This window comes from Phymastichus coffea, unplaced genomic scaffold (assembly GCF_024137745.1).
Source record: "Phymastichus coffea isolate CEN01 unplaced genomic scaffold, Cenicafe_Pcof_1.1 PCOF00025, whole genome shotgun sequence".
In the NCBI taxonomy this organism is placed as follows: Eukaryota; Metazoa; Arthropoda; class Insecta; order Hymenoptera; family Eulophidae; genus Phymastichus; species Phymastichus coffea.
The window spans coordinates 1,148,782-1,170,303 of record NW_026706836.1 but is presented as its reverse complement, the minus strand read 5'-3'; the positions used below and the strand labels follow the sequence as shown (position 1 = coordinate 1,170,303).

Here is a 21,522-nt window from a genome sequence, read left to right as displayed (position 1 = left end):
GTAGAGTACTCTATGAAATACTACAAAAAAATATCTACATTCCAACATCGACTAAAGCACCAACATACTAGCCTACAGATATAATCAAGCTTCCAGATTTTATTGACATTGCTATAGTAAAAGGTATACACAAAAATTATTGAAAGTATGATCATGCTTAGATTTATCATAGAATCATTCGCTAGAACTAATTACTCTATACCACCAAGTATTTAATAAAGTAAGCAAGAACATAAAAGTTGACTGAAAAAATATGCGCTTTACATAGAGGAACGCATAACGTGCAACGTCACTCTTAAAACAGCTAATAATTTAGAAAGCAGCACCAACTCACTCTGTGTAATTCCAACTAAAACTATTAACAAATATTCTACTCCAATAAATCGAAATAAAACCCAGCAAATCACTAAAATAGCCCAAAAAAAACAGAAAAAAGAGATTATTCCGAACAAGGTATCAGATAATTAGATCGAGTCAAGAGAAAGCATAAGAAAATAAAGCATCCAAAGATCTAAAGAAAATGTTCTATGAAGAAAAAAACACACAAACGTAGAATTATCTCAGATCACTGAGTCCTACAGAAGCAATCGATTACTCATTATGAAAAGCTACTAAACGATTTAAAAGACCAACTACATTTATACCGCCTATCAGAAAACCTGGTGGTAACTAGGTAAGATCGATCGAGGAATAAGCTGAAACGTTTGCAAATCATCTTAGTACAGAATTCAAGTCTCACCAAAGAATAATCACCGAAGAAAAAGAAATCTTACTAGAAAGCTCTGACGTCCAAGACAGTACACCAATCCAAATTATTAAAATAAAGGAAGTATTACAAATTTTTAATAATTTTAAGAATAGAAAAGCTTTCGATTCCGATAATAACGTAGGAAAAGTGATGAAAATGTTACCCTCAATTGCAATAAGATTACCTAACATTTGTTTTCATTGCATGCTTGCGTCTCTGATATTTTCCTTTTCCATGGAAATTAGCAAAGATTATTTTAATACCTAAACCCGACAAAGAACCAGAACTGATAACGTCATATAGACAATTAGCCTTTTATCAGCACTTTCTAGAATCTTTGAGAAACTAATTCTAGCTAGAATTAACCCAATGATATTAAAAAGGAAAACTAATCTCTGGTCATTTATTCGGTTTCAAGGGTGACCATTCCGTAATAGAATAGTATCTGTTGTGAGGAAAGCCATCGAAGATAAACAATACTGCTCTGGTATATTCCTGGATGTTGCCCAAGCTTTTAACAAGGATTGGCATAAAAGGGCTTGTGCTCAAGCTCAAGAGATTTTTTCTTCAGCCCCAGTACGAATTGTTAAAGTCTTATCTACGTAATAGAGCCTATTAATAAATAAAAAGTATCAAAATGTTAGTTAATAAAAGCAGAATTATCGCAGGGCAGTTTTCTAGGACCTAACACGATATCTGTTATATATGTCGGACCTACTAAAGTCTATTAATATCTTGACAGCAATATATGCAGATGATACAGCAATTTTAACTCTATACCCGGAGGCATAAAAAGTCACCTTTTCAAACTGGTTTTACTTCTGGAGAATAATAGTAAATAAAAGCAAATCAATATATATGAGATTCACACTTCGAAAAGATACATGTCCTCTTATTACATTAAATGAGAAATATATTCCACAAAGTAATCAAGTCAAATACCTAAATATTCACCTAGTCCGAAGACTTACGTGGAAAGAACATATATTTACTAAATGCAAACAGTTAGGTCTAAAATGGAGGAAAATGTCCTGGCTCATCGGAACAAAATCGGAGCTGTCAATTGAAAAAAAGCTGTACTTAAATCAGTCTGGACATATGGTATTCAACTATGGGGGTGTTGCTTTTAACTCGAATATCGAAATCCTGGAAAGATTTCAATAGAAAGTCCTACGGAATATAGTACGGACCCCAGGGTTCGTACCGAATGAAATTATCCGAAATGATTGACGGATACTTACTGCCAAAGTATAAATAAAAAAATTCTACGCAAAATATAATCCAGACTTCAAAACTACCTAAATAAACTTGTCAACAAACTTCTCAAGACATCCATTGCCAACACCATACTGAAAAATGATAAACTAATGGATCCGCAAATAAATTGATATAATTATTCCAATCATACTATCAAATAAAGGCAGTATATTTAATGGATATACTGCTGTTTATTACATAGATATATGTCTAATTGTAACACTATTTTCATATTGTCTCTATACGCGAAACAGATTGTAAATAAACTTGGAGTAATAATAAAAAAATTTTATTCATCTGTTGATTCATTGACTCTTCTTGTTGTCGCCGCCCCTGTGGATCACAATGTCGAGAAATTTGAAGTTTGGACTAATAAAGGTACGTTTGATGTAGACGCTCAGGATACTGAAAGGCAAATTGAAGAATAAACGGACGAGCATGATTTTAATAATGATCTAAACGATCTCTAGACGATATAGAATAAGATGAGCAATATTAAGCTTTTCACAGATTCAATCAAGATGAACTTAATAATTTAGTACAGGGCTATCAAAAGAATTTTTTTAATTTTTAGCATTTACGTTAAAAAAAAACATTATCTGACTCCTGGAACTCTTAACGACATTTTACCTAAATAGAGATTAACAATTTATTTTCAAAAATATTCTATTTGATTTACTGTAATAACGTTGAAAGACTGATAAATTAATTTGGAAATGTTAAATATGTAGCTATTGATTGGCATCTATTCATAGATTCTTCTATAAGTTAAATGCAGTCTTTCTCCACAATGATAATATATACGAGGTATGTTAAAAAAGTAAGGTGACTTTTCAAATTTCAGGGGCAACGTACTTTCGATTATCGATTTTTTTATTTTGTTATGTTGGTACACTCTTCCCGAACATCTGTACCAAGTTTCAACTGAATAGCATTTTTTGTTTGGTTGTGAGAGGCGTAAAGGTTATAAGTGTTTTGCGTGCTTGGCGATTTCTTGCTATCGAAAAATATGGATCAAAGGATTTGCATCAAATTTTGTGTAAAAAATAAAATAAAGTGCTCCGAAACACTTGAAATGTTGACGGTGGCATACGGTGAAACTGTTTTGAGTAAAAAAAATGTTTACAAGTGGTACAAACTCTTCCAAGATGGCCGGGAAGATGCCAATGACGAGCCTCGCTCTGGACGCTCAAGCACGTCAACAAGTGATGAAAACGTTCAAGCAGTGAAGAAAATTGTTCTGGAAAATCGTCGAATCACTATCAGAGAAGTTGCTGAGGATGTTGGTATATCGCTTGGCTCGTGCCATGAAATTTTTTCTAACGTTTTGGGCATGAGACGTGTGTCAGCGAAGTTTGTTCCGAAATTGCTAAATTTTGACCAAAAGAACCGTCGCATGAGCATCGCTCAATAACTGTTGAATGACATCAACGACGACCCAGATTTACTCAAAAGGGTCATAACTGGTGACGAATCATGGGTATATGGTTATGATATCGAAACCAAAGTCCAATCGTCCCAATGGAAGAGCCCAGATGAGCCAAGACCGAAAAAAGCACGCCAAGTTCGATCAAATGTCAAAGTTTTGCTCACTGTTTTCTTCGATTACCATGGCGTGGTGCATCAGGAGTTCTTACCATATGGACGTACGGTCAATAAACAGTATTATCTTGAAGTTATGCGCCGTTTGCGAGAAGCAATACGAAGAAAACGCCCAGAATTGTGGAAAAACAATTCATGGCTTTTGCATCACGATAATGCCCCTGCTCACTCATCTTTGCTTGTGAGAGATTTTTTGGCCAAAAACAACACCACAATCATGCCTCAGCCACCATATTCACCGGATTTGGCCCCATGTGACTTTTTCTTGTTCCCAAAACTAAAGAGACCTATGAAAGGACGGAGATTTGCAACGATTGAAGAGATACAGACTTCATCGCTGGAAGAGCTCAAGGCTATACCGAAAAATGCTTATGAGAAATGCTTTGAGGATAGGAAAAACCGTTGGCATAAGTGTATTGTATCTGAGGGGGATTACTTTGAAGGGGACAACATAAATATTGATAAATAAATAAATATCTTTTCTTAAAAATACAAAGTCACCTTACTTTTTGAACACATCTCGTATCTTTACCAGTTGGCCATTCTGTTATTTTGAAAGAGAAATATCACGATCTCTATTTGTTACTACAGTAATCGAATTATGATGCTCATGGGTGGTAGTTAGTTGGAGATTTGAAAATAATGACAAATTTGTTGGGTCAACTTTAGCTTCACGAAGTAACCATACTTTATTTTTGAATGGGTTATTTGAGCTAGAGGCCCACATTATATCAGAAATGAATGACAAAATCTTACTTCAGGTAATAAAAATATTTTTCATGAAAGTCTTGTACACAAAAATGTGGTTATCATCCAATCCTTACATATTAAGCTTGGTTAAACAGTTAATTAAAATAGTAAAAATTCACCAAATGAAAGCGCTGCCTTCATGTATATCTTCGAGAAGTTACCAAAAATTTCGGAAACAACAATGAACGAAGGTGTATTGATGGTCGACAAATAAGAGAACTGTTGGAAAACGAAAACTTTGAAAGATTGACAGCTGAGGAGCAAGCAGCATGGCTGAGTTTTAGAGAAATTAAACAAAAATTTTTACAACATACTAAAAATAATGATTACCAAATCTTATGAATAGAATACTTAACAATTGTAAAGTCATAGGATGTCTAATGAATTTAAAGGCCCATTACTTTTATTCTCATCTACATTACTAGTTTCAATGTTGAGAACACATACTCATGCTAGTTTTTCTCTCTGTTGAGATGCGGCGTTAAAACGAACGGCGAAGGACGACGCATGAGGCAGTAGGAGGAAAAGCTAAGAGAGAGATAGACAGAAGAGAGAAGGCAAAGATAGAGACAGGGGAGAAACAGAAAAAGAGAGATCGTGAGTTGCGCATGCATCTTCGTAACGATTTTTTGGCAGTATCTGCTGAACAACAGCGACAGTGACATTAACAACAGAAAAACAACAACTATAACAACAACGACAGTGAGGACAGCGACAACGACGACTACGAAAAGGGAAGTACCAATAACAGCGACAGAGATCAAGTTAGAGCAGGCGATAGGAGGACGAGGTCGGTGCTGCGTTTCTCTCTCTCTTTCTCTTTCGCATTTTGCGGGCGTTCATATCTGGTGGATAGCGTGGCAGACCTGCCAGCTATCTCGTCAGCCGCGATTACTGATTGTATTTCATACGGGCGTCGTCGTATTAATTGTGTTGATTATAAGGATAGGATAAAGCAAATCGGGTGGAAGCCTTGTTGCTTAAGCTAAGTTTGAACTTCACATGAGTTTGGTATGCATTTCCCGGATCCTACATATTATAAGTCATCTGAATGTAAAATTTTTCGCTCTTTCTGATTCGGGATTCGGAAATAGTGGTTGTCATTTAGATAAACTGTAATGGGATTTAATTCTAGTTATAAATGAGAAGAATATGTTATTATTAACTCGGCAATAAAATGTTTGGACCGCCCCAAGGCAAGTGCAATGACTCGTATATAGCTGAGTCTAGTCGTCTATTGCAACCACAAATCTACCTTGTGGCCCGCGTAGAGCGTCTTGAGTAGATGTAGCTATAATCGCAAAAAGCAACAGTAAAGGGATTCATTTAGAAAAAGGAAAGAGTTAGGATAAAAAGAATAAAACGCAAACTGAATACTTATGTGGCGATTTATATACTGAATTATAGAGTGCACAATAGAATCATTTAGCGAAGCGCAATGACATAGAGAGAAAGCAAGCAGGTAAAGTGAGAGAGAGATGAACTACAAGCAGGTACTTACATTTTTGTCGGCCATGCCCTTAGCATACTCGTACACTGCGTCGATCATTTCAGCATTTACCACAATTTTAGTTCCTCGAGGAACCAAATGCCGGTTATCACGTTTGTATACAACTCGCCGCGCTTGTGACTGTATAAACTCGCAGCGACAATACCATTCGGTTGTTCTTGATCACAATACCGGAAAGCAACACACGGCGATAATGGCAAGGCCAAGGCGCTATCTTAATACAAATGGCAAAGCTTAAAAACGCAATCGCGAGCACGCAAGAAGCATGTATTGATCGCGTTCAATCACATAGCTCTTAAAATTGCCGCTAGATGTGCCCCCTTTCCTTCTCCAATGTATTGGTCTTAACCGTCTTAACCGCGTTTTAACCGGTCAAGACGTTACAAATGTAACACACACAAACTCTCTTTTTTTTCTTGAACATATCTTTCTCTATTGCTAGCTATTGAAAAGAGGAAACTCTTTTTCTTACCTTTCTGACCGCTCCCGCTGCTGTAATTGCATAATACCTATATATATATTTATACTTAATAAGATAATATTTGATAATTGTATAATTGTAGAGAGAGACATAACTAGTTAAAGTTAAACTCGTTATAAAACAAAGTTGAATTTCAAGTAACCTTAGAAATCAAATTCAATGTCAAATTTCAGTTCATCGTCACTTAAAATTATCTGATCAGTACAACTTTTATCTGAAACAGTTTTCCAATATTTAGCGAAGTTTTAAATTATCATAAATTATCATCAATCGGTACAAATACATAAATGTTTTTTATTTTTTTTTTCAGTCGAACTTATATCCAACTGTTGGCTTGCAAACTCCAGGTGAAGTTGTAGATGCAAATTTTGGACAGGCACCATTTGTGTTTGATATTACTGATATGATAGATGAGTTACGAGCTCGTACTAGATTACAAATTATCAACCATCCTTCGTTAGGGCATGGCCAAGGCCAGTGGCAATCTATCTTGCATAAGTGAGTACTAATCAGACATTCTCGTAAATATGAATAATTTTTTGAGAATCTAAATTTAATAGTTATGAGTTTCTAATGGACAAAATCGACCAACATCGTTCGATTGTACTTTCAGCCGGTCTCTAATAATAATAATAATAATAATATTTTATTAGTTTCGAGGGGCGTGAACACTCCGTCGGCTAAATAGTATGCAGAATGTACGTACTAGACGCGTGTGGTGTTAACATCAGGATGAGGATTCAGATTTATTGAAAACACTGTGATACTTACTTAATATATATGCGCTGTATTTACATATAACCAATCTATACAAATACGTTGACGCCCGTTACATACAGGGTGTCCCATTTTAAAGGAACCACCCCGAAATTTTCGACAGTTGGCGTTGTACAAAAAAATTGTTCAGATAACAGTTGTTTGGGACAATGGGGGCAACCTTTCTGTGAAATCCGATTTGATCTTGAGATTTATTTTCATTTGAAGGTCAAAGTCATTTTTTGAATAGGAACCTATATTTTTGATCCCGGATTCGGAGAGAGCGGAAAATTCTACGTTCAGGTAACGTATTATGTGTGGGGTGCGGTTAACCCCCCCCCCTTGCCTAAGGTCATGTAGGGGTCAAATTTATGATTTTCTTCATCTATGCACAGGGATGATCGGGCAAGAGTAAGGTTAATAGTAATAACCCAATAACTTGATAACCCAAATAACCCAATAATCCAATAACCCGATAAAACCAATAATTCAATAACCACAATATCCCAAAAAAATTGTAGGGTCAAACAATAGTGACCTTGAGCTTAAACTTCAGGTTGATTTTCAAAGTCGACTTCATGTATTCAAAGCCTAATATTAAGCCTGTATTAACCTCACCCTTGCCCCGGTGCGATGAGGGGGTGAACCGCTCCCCCAACATAATACTTTATCTAAACGTAGAATTTCCCGCTCTTTTCGAATCCGGGATAAAAAATGGAGGTCCTTATTCAAAATATCTCTTGGTTATTCGGTTATTGTGGTTATTGGGGTTATCGAGTTATTGGGTATTGGAGTTATTGGGTTATTACAATTAACCTTACCCTTGCCCGATCATCCCTGTACATAGATGAAGAAAATCATAAATTTGACCCCTACATGACCTTTGGCGAGGGGGGGAGGGTTAACCGCACCCCACACATAATACGTTATCTTAACGTAGAATTTTCCGCTCTTTCCGAATCCGGGATCAAAAATATGGGTTCCTATTTAAAAAATGACTTTGACCTTCAAATGACCTTGAAAATAAATCTTAAGGTCAAATCGGATTTCACAGAAAGGTTGCCCCCATTGTCCCATACAACTGTTGTCTGAAAAATTTTTTTATACAACGCCAAACGTCGAAAATTTCGGGGTGGTTCCTTTAAAATAGGACACCCTGTATATAAACGGCGTGATTTTGCAAAGTGTTCTGAAAGATTAAGGGCAACATTGCATGTTCACCGTCCACTCTTAATCCCAAACATGATAGCCGATTACAATGTGCATAGGAACCAGCAAAACTGCATACCCACAAAAGTACTACTGTAACGTCCTAATAGGCAATAGAGAGAGAGAGAGAGAGAGAGAGAGAGAGAGAGAGAGAGAGAGAGAGAGAGAGAGAGAGATTTATTGATTGATTGATTGATTGAAACAAATAGCTCGTAGATTATATGCAAAAAGTTTTTATATATTATATAATGTACATTCAGCTCTGGTCAAAGACATATCACATTAATTAGTACTGTATCACAGAAATTAGGACTACAAAATACTAGTAATGCAGTCTAACACAGAAAGAAGATATTACCACAAACATATAGTTTCGACTCTCATAAGTTGTGAATCTCGGATTTTAAATGCTGAAATTCTTACACATCCCCTTTTTAAATAGGCTTAATTACCATGCTTACCATATCATGCTCGTATAGAAATTGAGAATGAATCATATGCAAATGAGAATTAAATTTTGCGAATGGGCCCTACAGGTTATAGAAATGATCCTAATTTTATCAACTATGTTCTTTTTTATGACAAAGCTAAATTTTGGAGCGATGGACAATTGAATAGGCACAATTGTCATTATTGGTCAAATAGAAATCCTCACTGGCACAGAGTTGTAGACCATCAGCATCGCTGAAGCCTTATGGTGTGGTGTGGAATTGTTAATGGATATTTGATTGGCCCTTACTTTTTTGAGCGAATAGACACAGTTATTTGCAGTTAATAAAAGATTAGTTGCCAGAACTATTAGATGATGTTGATTTAGAAACTAGACGAAGAATGTGGTTTCAGCAAGATGGTGCAGCACCACACTTTGCGCTAATTGTCCAAGAATTTTTGAAACAAACTTATTATGAAAGGTGATCGGTAGAAGAGGACCAGTTAATTGGTCTCCTAACTCACCTGATTTTTATTTGTGAGACTTCCTAAAAAATGTTGTTTTTGAAAAGCGGTCCACAACTAGACAAAATATGCAATATCGCATTCGTCAAGCATGTGCACGAATTCCGAAACAGACTCTATTGAACACTATATGCCATTTTCTACGGCGCTTAACTGAAATAGAGGTATCTTCGAACATTTGCATCGTGGTTAAAATAGTGAGTGGCAAGGGAACTTACTTTAAACAAGCACCCCAGACAGTGAGAAGCTAGGGGATTCTCTTTGATCAAGCATCCCAAAGAAAACACAATCCTGTTACGTCTACGTCATTGTTCCTCGGTAACGCTAAAAATAGAATAAGCATATTATGTTATTTTATCTTGAATTAACCTTCTCTAGTATATCCATTCAAGATAAAACAAACCTGAAATATCATTTTTCAGCATTCTAACCTTAAAATGACGACTTTGACACCAGTTTTGAGGTTCTGATGCTAACAAATACTATCCCGACCTGGTGATGATCTCACTCGCTTCGCTCCTGCGAACAACCTCGAGCAAAGTAGGAAACCACTTGTAGCACCAAGATGGAAATGTACTATTCAGCGTAATTTTTTCTGATTGCAGGGTCAAAAATAGGGGTTTCTATTAAAAAAACAATGACTTTCAAATAACCTTGATGGTCGAGTTAACGGTCAAAGTAATCAGTGGATCAAAGTACTTAATGCCCCTCCCGATCAAAATGCATATGGTAAAGAATAATTATTCTATGAAAATACGGAATCGCGCAAATAGCAATCACAGGATTTTTTAACATTTAACCTAAAAGTGATCTTCCGAAAGGTATAACAAAAAATGTTAAATACCGTTTCGGATGTAAAATTTGCCGCTCTTTCCATATCCGTGGTCAAAAATAGGTGTTCCTATTAGAAGAAAACCACTTTGATCTTGAAATAACCTTGAAGGTCAAGTCCAAGGTCAAAGACGTTAGCGCCATTATGTAGCCCCCTTTGCCCCATACAACTTTTGTCTGACCTGTTTTTTCTTATCTCGCTTAGGTTCCAAGAAATCTTGGTGCGTAGATTAAAATGGACCACCCTGTATAAGGAGAACTATAAAATAATAGATTCGAGAATCTGAACGAAGCTAGCCTAGGTTCCTTCTGTAAGGTGTGATACATTCATCTCTTTTAATTCCCAAAATATAATGAACGCATGAGTTGCTCAGCCTTTGAAGTCGAACAAGTTGTTCTTGCGATGCGTCCAAGTATACTATTGTGCAATAATCAAGCAGCGGCTATACCAGAGACTACCAGTTTCTTACAAAGCTGCTGCATGGTTCATGGTCTAATTAACTACAAACAGTAGACCTTGGTAACCTGATGAATATGAGGTTAGCATTGCTATCTAACGTGATACCAAGCCTGACAGCCTTGTCACTAAATTCATCATATATTCGGTATTCATAAATACCGGGCAGATTTATTGTCTTAAAATAATGTATATCTTTTCAAACCATGAACAATAGTCTTTATTTTGCACGTATAAAGGCACAGGTCTAAGCTCTCTGTCCGTCTTGAAACCGTTCGAGCTACGAGCGTGGGTCAATAAGTCCTTAGAAAAAGATAGAAAAACAATATTTTTTTTATTTTTCAACTTAATCTCCTTTTATTTCAATACACTTTTCCAGGCATACTTCAAGTATTTTAATCCATAAGAAAAAAATAATTTTGGAAGTTCCTCAAAATAGCCATTTGTTTGTGTTATAACCTTTTCGTTCGAGATGAATCGTTGTCCGGCAAACCACTATTTTGGTTTGGAAATAAAAAACAGTCACTAGGAACCAAATCTGTTGAATACGGTTGATGGTCTACTAATTTAGACTTCAATTCCTTAATTTTAGCCATTGAAACTAATCAAGTGTGCACTCGTACATTGTTTTGATGAGACAGAAATTTTTTTTGTTCAAATGAGGAAGTTTTTCCTTTATTTTTTCGCTTAACCGGTCCAACAATTAGGTATAATATTCTCTGGTGATTGTTTGTCCTTTTTCTATTGGGAGTACAAATAGAAAATCGCCGTTTTTTCTAATAATTTGAGGTTTTATTGTAAAAAACTCGTTACAATCTCATTCTTCAAAATAATTTCCATCCTTAGTCACAACTTTTTCCCATCTTTCTGGCAGCTTCTGAATTCCTCTTCCAAAAAACTGTTCGTCTTTTGACGCGATCCACGAATAGATCCAATTTTTGGTTTCTTCGTAAGAACGAAAGTGCTGTTCGGCCAGGTCATGCGTCATCAATCGGAACAAGTAGAAATCAGAAGGGGCGATGTCAGGAGAGTACGGCGGGTGCGATAGGATGTCCCATTTCAAAGTTTCCAGGTATGTTTTCACGACCTTGGAAACATGTGGCCGAGCGTTGTCATGCAGAAATATGACCTTGTCGTGCCTTTCCGCGTACTTTGGGCGTTTTTCCTTTAACGCTCGACTCAAACGAATCAATTGCGTCCGATAGAGGGCTCCTGTGATGGTTTCGCGTGGTTGCAGGAGTTCATAGTAAATTACGCCAAGCTGGTCCCACCAAATACACAGCATCAGCTTCGAGCCATGAATGTTTGGTTTCGCTGTCGAAGTTGATGCATGGCCGGGAAGACCCCACGATTTTCTCCGCTTTAGGTTGTCATAGTGTATCCACTTTTCATCGCCGGTCACAATGCGATGCAAAAAACCCTTCCTTTTTTGCCGTTGGAGGAGTTGTTCGCACGTGACAAGACGCCGTTCGATGTCCCTCGGCTTCAGCTCGTACGGCACCCAACATCCCACTTTCTGGATCATTCCTAAACATTTCAAGCGATGGGAAACGGCTTGCTGAGTTACGCCCAATAAACCCGCAAGTTCCTGTTGCGTTCTGCAAGAATCTTCATCAAGCTAAGCCTCCAATTTCGCATCCTCGAACTTTTTTACGGGTCCGGGACGATCCTTGTCATCTACATCATACTCGCCATTTCTAAACTTTTAAAACCATTCCCGATACGTTCTTTCACTAATACAGCTGTTACCATAAGTTTCTACAATCATTCGACGCGCCTCAGCTGCATTTTTTCCCGAATGAAATGCAAAAAGCAACACTTCCCGCAAATGTCTCCTGTTCGGCTCGAATTTTACCATTTTTGCGCACTAAAAAAACAAAGCACAGTGAAAATAGACAAGCGAGGTGATGAAGAGTTGTTGACAAATGCCTCAGCTGGCTATGTAACGTTCTTGTTAACAATTTTTTACCGACGTGCAATACTGACGCCACCTATGGGAAAACGGCGGTTTTCTATTTGTACTCCCAATAATACCGAAATAAACTTGAGTATGTGCAGGTAATGATCTGCTTTCTCAGCTTCAGCAGCTCCTAATCTCTTTTCTTTTTCCTTTGCTCCTCCTCCTTCTTCTTCCCTCGTTTCAAGATCTACTTTTATGTCCCTTCACCTCAAAATAGAAAATTAATTTTATTTATTTTGTTTGATGTAATAATCCATGAAATTCGGAATTGAATATAACTCTCTACCTTCTATCTGATCTTGTTCTTTTACTCTTTCTTCACCTTCTTCTCTTCCGTGTCCTTCCATCCCTTCTCCTCTTCTGCCATTCCCTTCTATCCTTTCTGTTATTCTTTCGTCTTCTTCCATCCCTTCTCCCTTATCCTTCTTTTTTTCCATTCCCTCTTCAGTTTGTCTTCCTGCTTTCTCTATCCCTTATTCTTTTTGTTCTCATCCTTCTTGCAATTCTTCTCCCTTGTGTCCTTCTTCTTCCATCCCTTCTCCCTTGTGTCTTTCTACTTCTTTCATATTTTTATTTTCTTCTTTTTTTCTCCTTCTGCTCCGTTTTATAAAATTAAAAGTGTCAATTTATTAATATTATATTTTAGAAATGCTTGAAATTTTTGAAGTTCAATAAAATTAATGAGAGTATAACTGAGAGTGAGTAAACTGATTTCTATTTTTCAGTAGCGCTGTTCCATCCGTGAAGAAGTCCAAATTTCCGAGATACATTTCATTTATTATTTCGAGTTAAATTGGCTGCTTAGCTCTATCTCGATGAAGTATATGTGAGGTCGGTCGGTAATGATGCACGAACACTCGATTCAAGTAATTATTTATTTATTCAAAGACAGAAATGATTTCTCAAAAAAAATAACAATAGGTAAATTGTACGTTATTCGGCCGTCACGCTTCACGAATCAGCTCGTAAGAACTTTAACAAATTTTAATGCTATTGAGTAGTCGCGCGTCGCGAATCCGCTGCCGAAAAGTCGAGTCTCTGTTTTTATATTGACTCTTTAGCCCGTATTAATGTGTTAAGTAATCAAAAAATCAAAATGTCGGGCGCCCCAAATTTTCGGACTACTTATCTTTTAATTTCGCTCAGTTTGTATTTCGTAAAAATGCCGTTCGTCGTTTATACATTATTTCGTTTTCAATCGATTGCTGATGAAATCAAAATGAAGAAATATTTACGTCTCAGGACGTAACACCTCCGTGGCTAGATCGTTGTATATCGGTGTGATATCAACGCAAAACAAAACAGAATAAATAAATAAATGTACATTACTTTTGGTTATTCGGCAATCTATTGAATACGCTTTAATTTTAAATTGTAGGAAGGAATTAATCGGAAAAACAAAAGCTTTTCTTTTCATTCAAGGATCTTTTTCGAGCGTCACTTTATTTAGCAATAATTAATTTGCCAACGTTTCGGGTGTATTATTGACACCCCTTATCAAGGCTGTAAAGCAACAAACATACAAATAACTCACAAAATACATCACACATACATAATTGAAATTTTACAACAAAATAAAAAACATGATATCTTACCAATTAAAATTAAATACAGTATGCTTGCACGATCATAATCCAAAATTTGCAGAGAGTGAGAGGTGAAAGTTGCGGTAACAACAAACACCTTACTATGAAAACCGTTTTTAATTTAACGTGTGCTGACATCGCAAAGAGATATACAAGAGTATGTACAAGGAAGATATCCCCTGGCCGTTAGTCTCACCGTTCAATGAACGAACAAAAAGAAAATTCAGCGGACGCAGGGGGCACCTATATCGAAATTCTGAGGGGAAGAAAAAGACAGAGGCAAAAATAAAATGAGGGAGTGAAGGACAGGAAATTTAAAAGTGGTAGGGAAGGAGTGAGGTGAACGGCCGTCAAGCTCGCACACACCTTCGACAACTGCTCCTGCAGTATACATCACCGCGACGTCAACATCAAATTAATACACACAATAAAAATACTCCTAATACCTCTTCGTTCCCAAGCGGCGCAAGTTATAACGTGGAAGAGTGTTAATGCTAGGTAGTGGGCGGCAGATACTGTCAACAATTGTCTTATAGCAACTTTTTAACTTGATCGTATCAGTCTGTCGATTCATGTTATCCCTCGTATCATAAATATGTAGCATTTCCCAAAAAAGACGACGACCTAAGTACTGTTCACAATCGAGAACTCGTACTTTATCAAAGTTAATTTTGTGTCCTGTATTATTTGCATGTTCGGCTAAGGCCGACGTAGTGTCCTTATTAATAACGCTGCGCTTATGTTCGTTAATACGTTGTTGCAATTGTCGGCTAGTTTGTCCCACGTATAACGAAGTACAATCTTTAAAATTAATTTTGTACACTACGTTACTCATATCATTGTTGTTGATAGCGTCTTTTCCCAATTTTACAAAACAATGAAAACTATTGACTGGTTTATGTATCACTCTGTAGTTATCCCGTTGCAAAATTGATTGTAGCTTACAGCTAAGATTTTTAATATATGGTAATACAATTAGTTTCTCTCTTTCCTTATTACGGTTTGTAAGTTGACTATTATTATTAATACTATTGTTACAATTCATTATACTAAGTCTTTTTCTAATATTATTGTCAATAAACTTAGAAGGATAGTCATTCTCACGAAGAAAATATTTTACCAATTTCAAATTATCATGGTGAAAGCGTGGGTGTGACAATTTTATCGCTTTGTCCACCAAACAATATACTATTGCTCTCTTTTGACTAGTCGTATGATGCGAGTAATAATTAACAAACCTGCCAGAGTATGTGGGTTTACGGTACCAATTTGAAATTACACTATTGTTTTCTCTTGTTAATTCTACCTCAAGATAACTAATCTTATTGTCCTTTTCTCTCTCCATAGTAAACTTTAAATTGTCGTTGTAGTTGTTAAAAATCGAGAGGCAATCCTCAATAGCGTCTGTTTTTGCCACCAAAATACAATCATCGACATAACGTTTATAATACAAAATCGAGTTTGTCAATAAATTTAAGCAATGTGTTTCCAAACATTCAAGGGGCCAATTCACCAAACCACGGACTACAGCAACCCCCCATCGGGGCACCGAGAGTCTGCTTGAAAAATTTGCCATCGAATGCGAAAAACGTTGGATCCATTAAAAAGATTATTCCGTCAAGAAACTCTTGTAAAGACAACATCGTACGATTTTGCAACAACAATGATATGAGTAACGTAGTGTACAAAATTAATTGTAAAGATTGTACTTCGTCATACGTGGGACAAACTAGCCGACAATTGCAACAACGTATTAACGAACATAAGCGCAGCGTTATTAATAAGGACACTACGTCGGCCTTAGCCGAACATGCAAATAATACAGGACACAAAATTAACTTTGATAAAGTACGAGTTCTCGATTGTGAACAGTACTTAGGTCGTCGTCTTTTTTGGGAAATGCTACATATTTATGATACGAGGGATAACATGAATCGACAGACTGATACGATCAAGTTAAAAAGTTGCTATAAGACAATTGTTGACAGTCTCTGCCGCCCACTACCTAGCATTAACACTCTTCCACGTTATAACTTGCGCCGCTTGGGAACGAAGAGGTATTAGGAGTATTTTTATTGTGTGTATTAATTTGATGTTGACGTCGCGGTGATGTATACTGCAGGAGCAGTTGTCGAAGGTGTGTGCGAGCTTGACGGCCGTTCACCTCACTCCTTCCCTATCACTTTTAAATTTCCTCTCCTTCACTCCCTCATTTTATTTTTGCCTCTGTCTTTTTCTTCCCCTCAGAATTTCGATATAGGTGCCCCCTGCGTCCGCTGAATTTTCTTTTTGTTCGTTCATTGAACGGTGAGACTAACGGCCAGGGGATATCTTCCTTGTACATACTCTTGTATATCTCTTTGCGATGTCAGCACACGTTAAATTAAAAACGGTTTTCTTATTAAGGTGTTTGTTGTTACCGCAACTTTCACCTCTCACTCTCTGCAAATTTTGGATTATGATCGTGCAAGCGTACTGTATTTAATTTTAATTGGTAAGATATCATGTTTTTTATTTTGTTGTAAAATTTCAATTATGTATGTGTGATGTATTTTGTGAGTTATTTGTATGTTTGTTGCTTTACAGCCTTGATAAGAGGTGTCAATAATACACCCGAAACGTTGGCAAATTAATTATTGCTAAATAAAGTGACGCACGAAAAAGATCCTTGAATGAAAAGAAAAGCTTTTGTTTTTCCGATTAATTCCTTCCTACAATTTGAATCATAGCACGAGCTGCTCGGTTGAGCATTTAAACATTGACGCTTTAATTTTGCCTTAATAGTACTTTTAATGCTAGGTGAACAATAACACTCCGTATCGTGGTATAGTAGAGCTTCATTTCAGGATTCGATATGTATATATATAACGGATTTGTGTTTTTAACTAATGTGATTCTAATGTGAAAATTGGAATATGTTGCTTCTTTCTGATGGAAATTTCTTTAGGAGTAGGGACGGGAGGTGTGGTGTTTGAGGTCTGATTCGTGAATGGGGTTATTGCTTGTGGGTTCTCATTTTTTTGTTTGTCTATTACTATTTCATCCAATGCATATTTTTCATCTTTTGATGGAGTTTGGTTTCTCTGTTTGAGCAGTGGTTTGTTCAGTGCCACCAGTAATTGTGTTATTGAACTAAATATGGCTCCTAGCAAATATGCAGAAATTCCATATATAGAGTGTAGAGTGTAGCCTCTGATTATTACATTGAATAAACTTTTACTGCATTGAAATATAATGGCGATCATTATAATGGCAGAACTTATAGAACCAAATTTAGTTAGTTTGGTGATGAACTTGTTCCATGTGCTTCCAGCGATGTTGGTTAGTGTTTGTTCTGTCAGTATTAGGTTTGATACTAATCCTCCCTCTATACTTTCGTCGCCTCGCATACTTCTCGCGATTACGTTGAGGAGTGATGCTTTTTCCATGGGAAAGAGGATATGATTTTGTAGCTTTTGTAGGTCTTCTTGGGAGTAGATCCCACTGGTCGCCAATGATTCTAGTTCCGTCGGTTTCCATGTTATTTTGGTGGTCGGTTTCAAGGTCAGAACTGCGTTGGTTGTTCTTCTCGGTGTTGGTGTCAAATTTATCCATTCGTTTCCTATTTTGTAGTATTGGGGAATGATTGTGTTACAGTTTATTTCTGTTCCTGTTTTCATTAAGATGTGTGTTTTTGGTGTGAGGTAAAATGTTTCGTTTCTTGAAATGACTGGAAGTTGCGAGAAACATTTGTCTGTATGAAGTAGTTGAACTTCTATAGGCGTACATTGTATAAAATGTACGGCTTCCCCTGCCAGGCGAGCTATGTACCCGGGCTTCTCCATGATGTTGTACGCAAATTCATCTGGTGAGAGGGACGCCAGGGATAAGGAGTTATATAGGACTTTCCTTTCCAATTCATATTTTTGTTGCAATATATCTATATAGAGGTTTTTTATTTCGACCCTGAAATGTTTCTCTACATACACAAATTTGCTATTGAACTACGTGAATAGATCATAGCTAAGTATCCCTTGCTTCGTTTGAATATCATTGTCGTACAAAATATTAAATTGGGTTCGTTCATATATAAAAAAATTTGGATGTTCAGTTGTGATTAAGATTCTGTTGCAAAAACTCATGTTCCCTCTAGTTGACAATGCAAAGGATACTTCGTTCGTACTTATGCTAAAAATCGTTTCATGATCGGGTGAGCTTATTTTAGTGACCGTTCCTCTATACAGTCTATCGTATTGATTCTCGAAACAGTCCTCGTGCGGTAGTAATGACCAAAAGGTGTAACCCCCTTCCATATCGAGACAATGTTGGTCCGAAAACTTACATACTGTACCCGAATTTAATCTTAATCTATCATTGTTTAATTCAACTGCTGCATAGCTTTCTAACAAGGTTATTTTTATAAGTCCCTGTACGAGAACATCGCTCCACGTACAAAATCAGTACTTTTTTTTATCTGGTTTAATCCCATGTTCACTGATAATATGTCCCAAAAAGGATACTTCTGTTTTGAGCCAATCGCATTTTTGAGGTTCAAGTTTTAGGTTAGCTTCTCTTAATTTTTGAGCTATTTCAGAAAAACGTTTATTGACCTCATCCACTGTTTCTCCAAAGATGATTATATCGTCAATAAAAACAAAGCATGTATTGGCGATCAAGTCCCCCAAAACTGTATTAAGAACTGTTTGAAATGTTCTAGGCGAGTTTACTAATCCGAATGGTAAAACGAGAATTTCAAATCTTCCTAATGGATGTATGCTAAACGCTGTTTTGAAAATATCTTTCGGGTGCATTGCTACCTGATGGAAGCCGGATTTTAGATCGACAACATGATAAAATTTTGTTTTCCCGAGTTGATCAAATATTTCTGTTATGTTTGGAATTAGATATGGGTCAGGAACGGTTTTTTCATTCAATTTCCTGTAGTCAATTACTAATCGCCATCTAGCTTTCCCGTCTGCTAAGCTCTTTTTCTTCACTACCCATGTTGGTGCATTGAAAGCACTTTTCGATTTCCTTATTAAATTATTAGATATTAATGATTTTACTTCTTCAATAGCAATATCTCGTAATTTGTGTGGCAAGGGAAATTGTTTGACGTAAACCGGTTTGTTGTCTGTTAAATTAATTTCATGTTGTTCTATATTACACGTACCTAATCTGTCGCCATCGGCCCAAAATACATCTTCGTTTTCCTCAATAAGTTCTTTCATTATCTTATATAGTTCATTATCTTATAGTTGTTTCCGATTAAATCTCTCAAATTTATTTTTTCTAATACTCTTTCCTTGTGGCTTAATTGATTTCCTTCAATTTTATTTTGTTCCTCTCCTGAAAACTTTATGCTACCTGCGTATACAATTTCATTTTCATTGACATTCAAATCTATATTTTCCGTTAGTTCAATACTGCTTGGAAAGTTTTCTAAGTCGAAAGATAAATATTGATATGTTTGGATTTCTTCTGAAACAGTATTTTCCGAAGGGAATTCTATTCCTATATTTTTTTTTATAACCGATATAAATTGTTTATAATCATAATTGTCTGCATAATCATCCTTTGTGTTAGTCATTTCATCAGTACTCATTGCTACATTTATATCGGTAATCATGTGTTCTATTTTGGAAGGGTCTTTCTCTAATTCAGTTTCCAAGTTCGTTATTCCCTTGGAAGAAAAAGGTATAGTTATGAGTTTTTACAACTTTCGATCTCGCATTCTACTTTTAAAACCTTTACAGTCATTGTTTCGTTATTTATTTTATCCGTTGTTGTTGTGCAAGGAAATGTAACAGCTTCAGGGTCTTCTAGTATATTTTCTCTTTCTAATGGATGAAATTTGTTATTTTCCTCAAAGATTTTCGATTCTTCGTAGTGTTTTTCTTTTTCGTTTTTTGTTATATTTTCCTTATTAATGCCATGTAAAATTTGACTTAAAAATCCCTTTTGTTCTTTTGTTATCCTTGATTCCTCTTTCTTTTTGATTTCAGTAAAAACGATTGAGTTCATTTGAGTTAACGGTATTGATACAAGTTTTATTTTCTTACTATTTATTTCCAAATAACCTTCATCTAATCTTAACTTATTTTCTTTCAGAACAGGTATGCCAAGAATGCCGTCATAAGGGATTGAAAATTCTCTTGGTACAATATGAAAATCAATTAACAACCCATTAATTATTTTTTTTATCAGACCTAATGTTTGAATTGTTTTATCAGTAATACCGGATAATGAAATTTTTTCTGAGTCCAAAATAGCATTTGATGGTATACAATCGCTTTTTATGATATTGATTTGAGCTCCGCTATCTATAAGTAAATTAAAATTGACACCCGAAAACGGATTCGGTACCTGTATGTATTGTAACAAATTTTTTAATTTTAGGAAATACATTGGCATTTTAGTTTCAATAATATTTGTAAGTTCTATATTGTCATTATATTCATTATAAAGTTTCTTTTGTTTATCATTTTGGAGGCATACTTTATTATTTTTTTCCGTTTTGGTTTGCGACTCATATTGTCCTATTAAATTTAATGCGTGAGTTTCATTTTGGTCATTAATGTCCATATTTCGTGTTGTCGTTTTTCGTCTCCTAATTCTGCAGCGAGTGACTTTTTATTTATTTCCTCCGTGCACTCATGTTCGGAAGAATCTATTCGTTTCCCTGATTATTACGTCTAAAACAAGTCGACTCTGTATGATCGGTACGTTTACAAATTGTACAAAATTTTTCTTGGTTATTTTCTAGTGATTTTATAATTGGACATGATTCGACTTTATGACCTGATTCCTTGCAATAAGTACAAATACTAGTAGTTTTTACGTTTCCTTCTAAAGCTCTCAATTTCAAACAATTGTCAATTATATGATTATTCATGTGGCAATAATCATACTTAATGTTATTATGTGGAAATCCCCTACTTCAGGCCCATGGAGTGACAAACTCAAAGTTTTCCGTATTGGCCGAAGGATTTTCTTGGTCGAACCGGAATACATAATTGGTCGGAGGGCGTGAGTTTTCAGGGAGAGAGGGGTTTTATAAACTAGGGCCCTTTTCTCTAGAGATGGCTCTTACAGGGAAACCACCCCAACCCGACCTCACCGATTAGAATGATTTTGGGATATGTTGTAGTACTTGAAAAAAAATTAGATACGTATTTTTTTTTATCGGCCCATAAGGCCTTTTAGGAGGTGAAACCCACCCTGATAATCAACCCCTAAAATCAGTTTTCTTAATATTTCTCAGCATCAAATGAATATTTTTCAGTAAACTCAACGTTAAAAAATTTCTTATAAAAAGGCGCTTTTAAGGACATAACATTTATACCGAAGGGTTGCAACCCCCTTCTTAATAGGGGTAAATACACTATTTTTTGTACTGTTTTACGACATGTAATATAGTAAATCAGTTCGAGTGATTTTAA

The 21,522-nt window shown here is 36.0% G+C and overlaps 1 protein-coding gene across 3 annotated transcripts in view; it reads left to right on the top strand.

The window, feature by feature from the left end:
• Positions 1-21,522, top strand: part of LOC131675546 (ran-binding protein 10) — a 710,588-nt gene that overhangs the window by 209,194 nt on the left and 479,872 nt on the right. For all 3 annotated transcript variants that reach the window (XM_058954562.1, XM_058954563.1, XM_058954561.1), the window contains exon 3: positions 6,659-6,846. In XM_058954562.1, the coding sequence (XP_058810545.1) occupies positions 6,659-6,846 (188 nt within the window). The remainder of the gene's footprint in view (positions 1-6,658; positions 6,847-21,522) is intronic.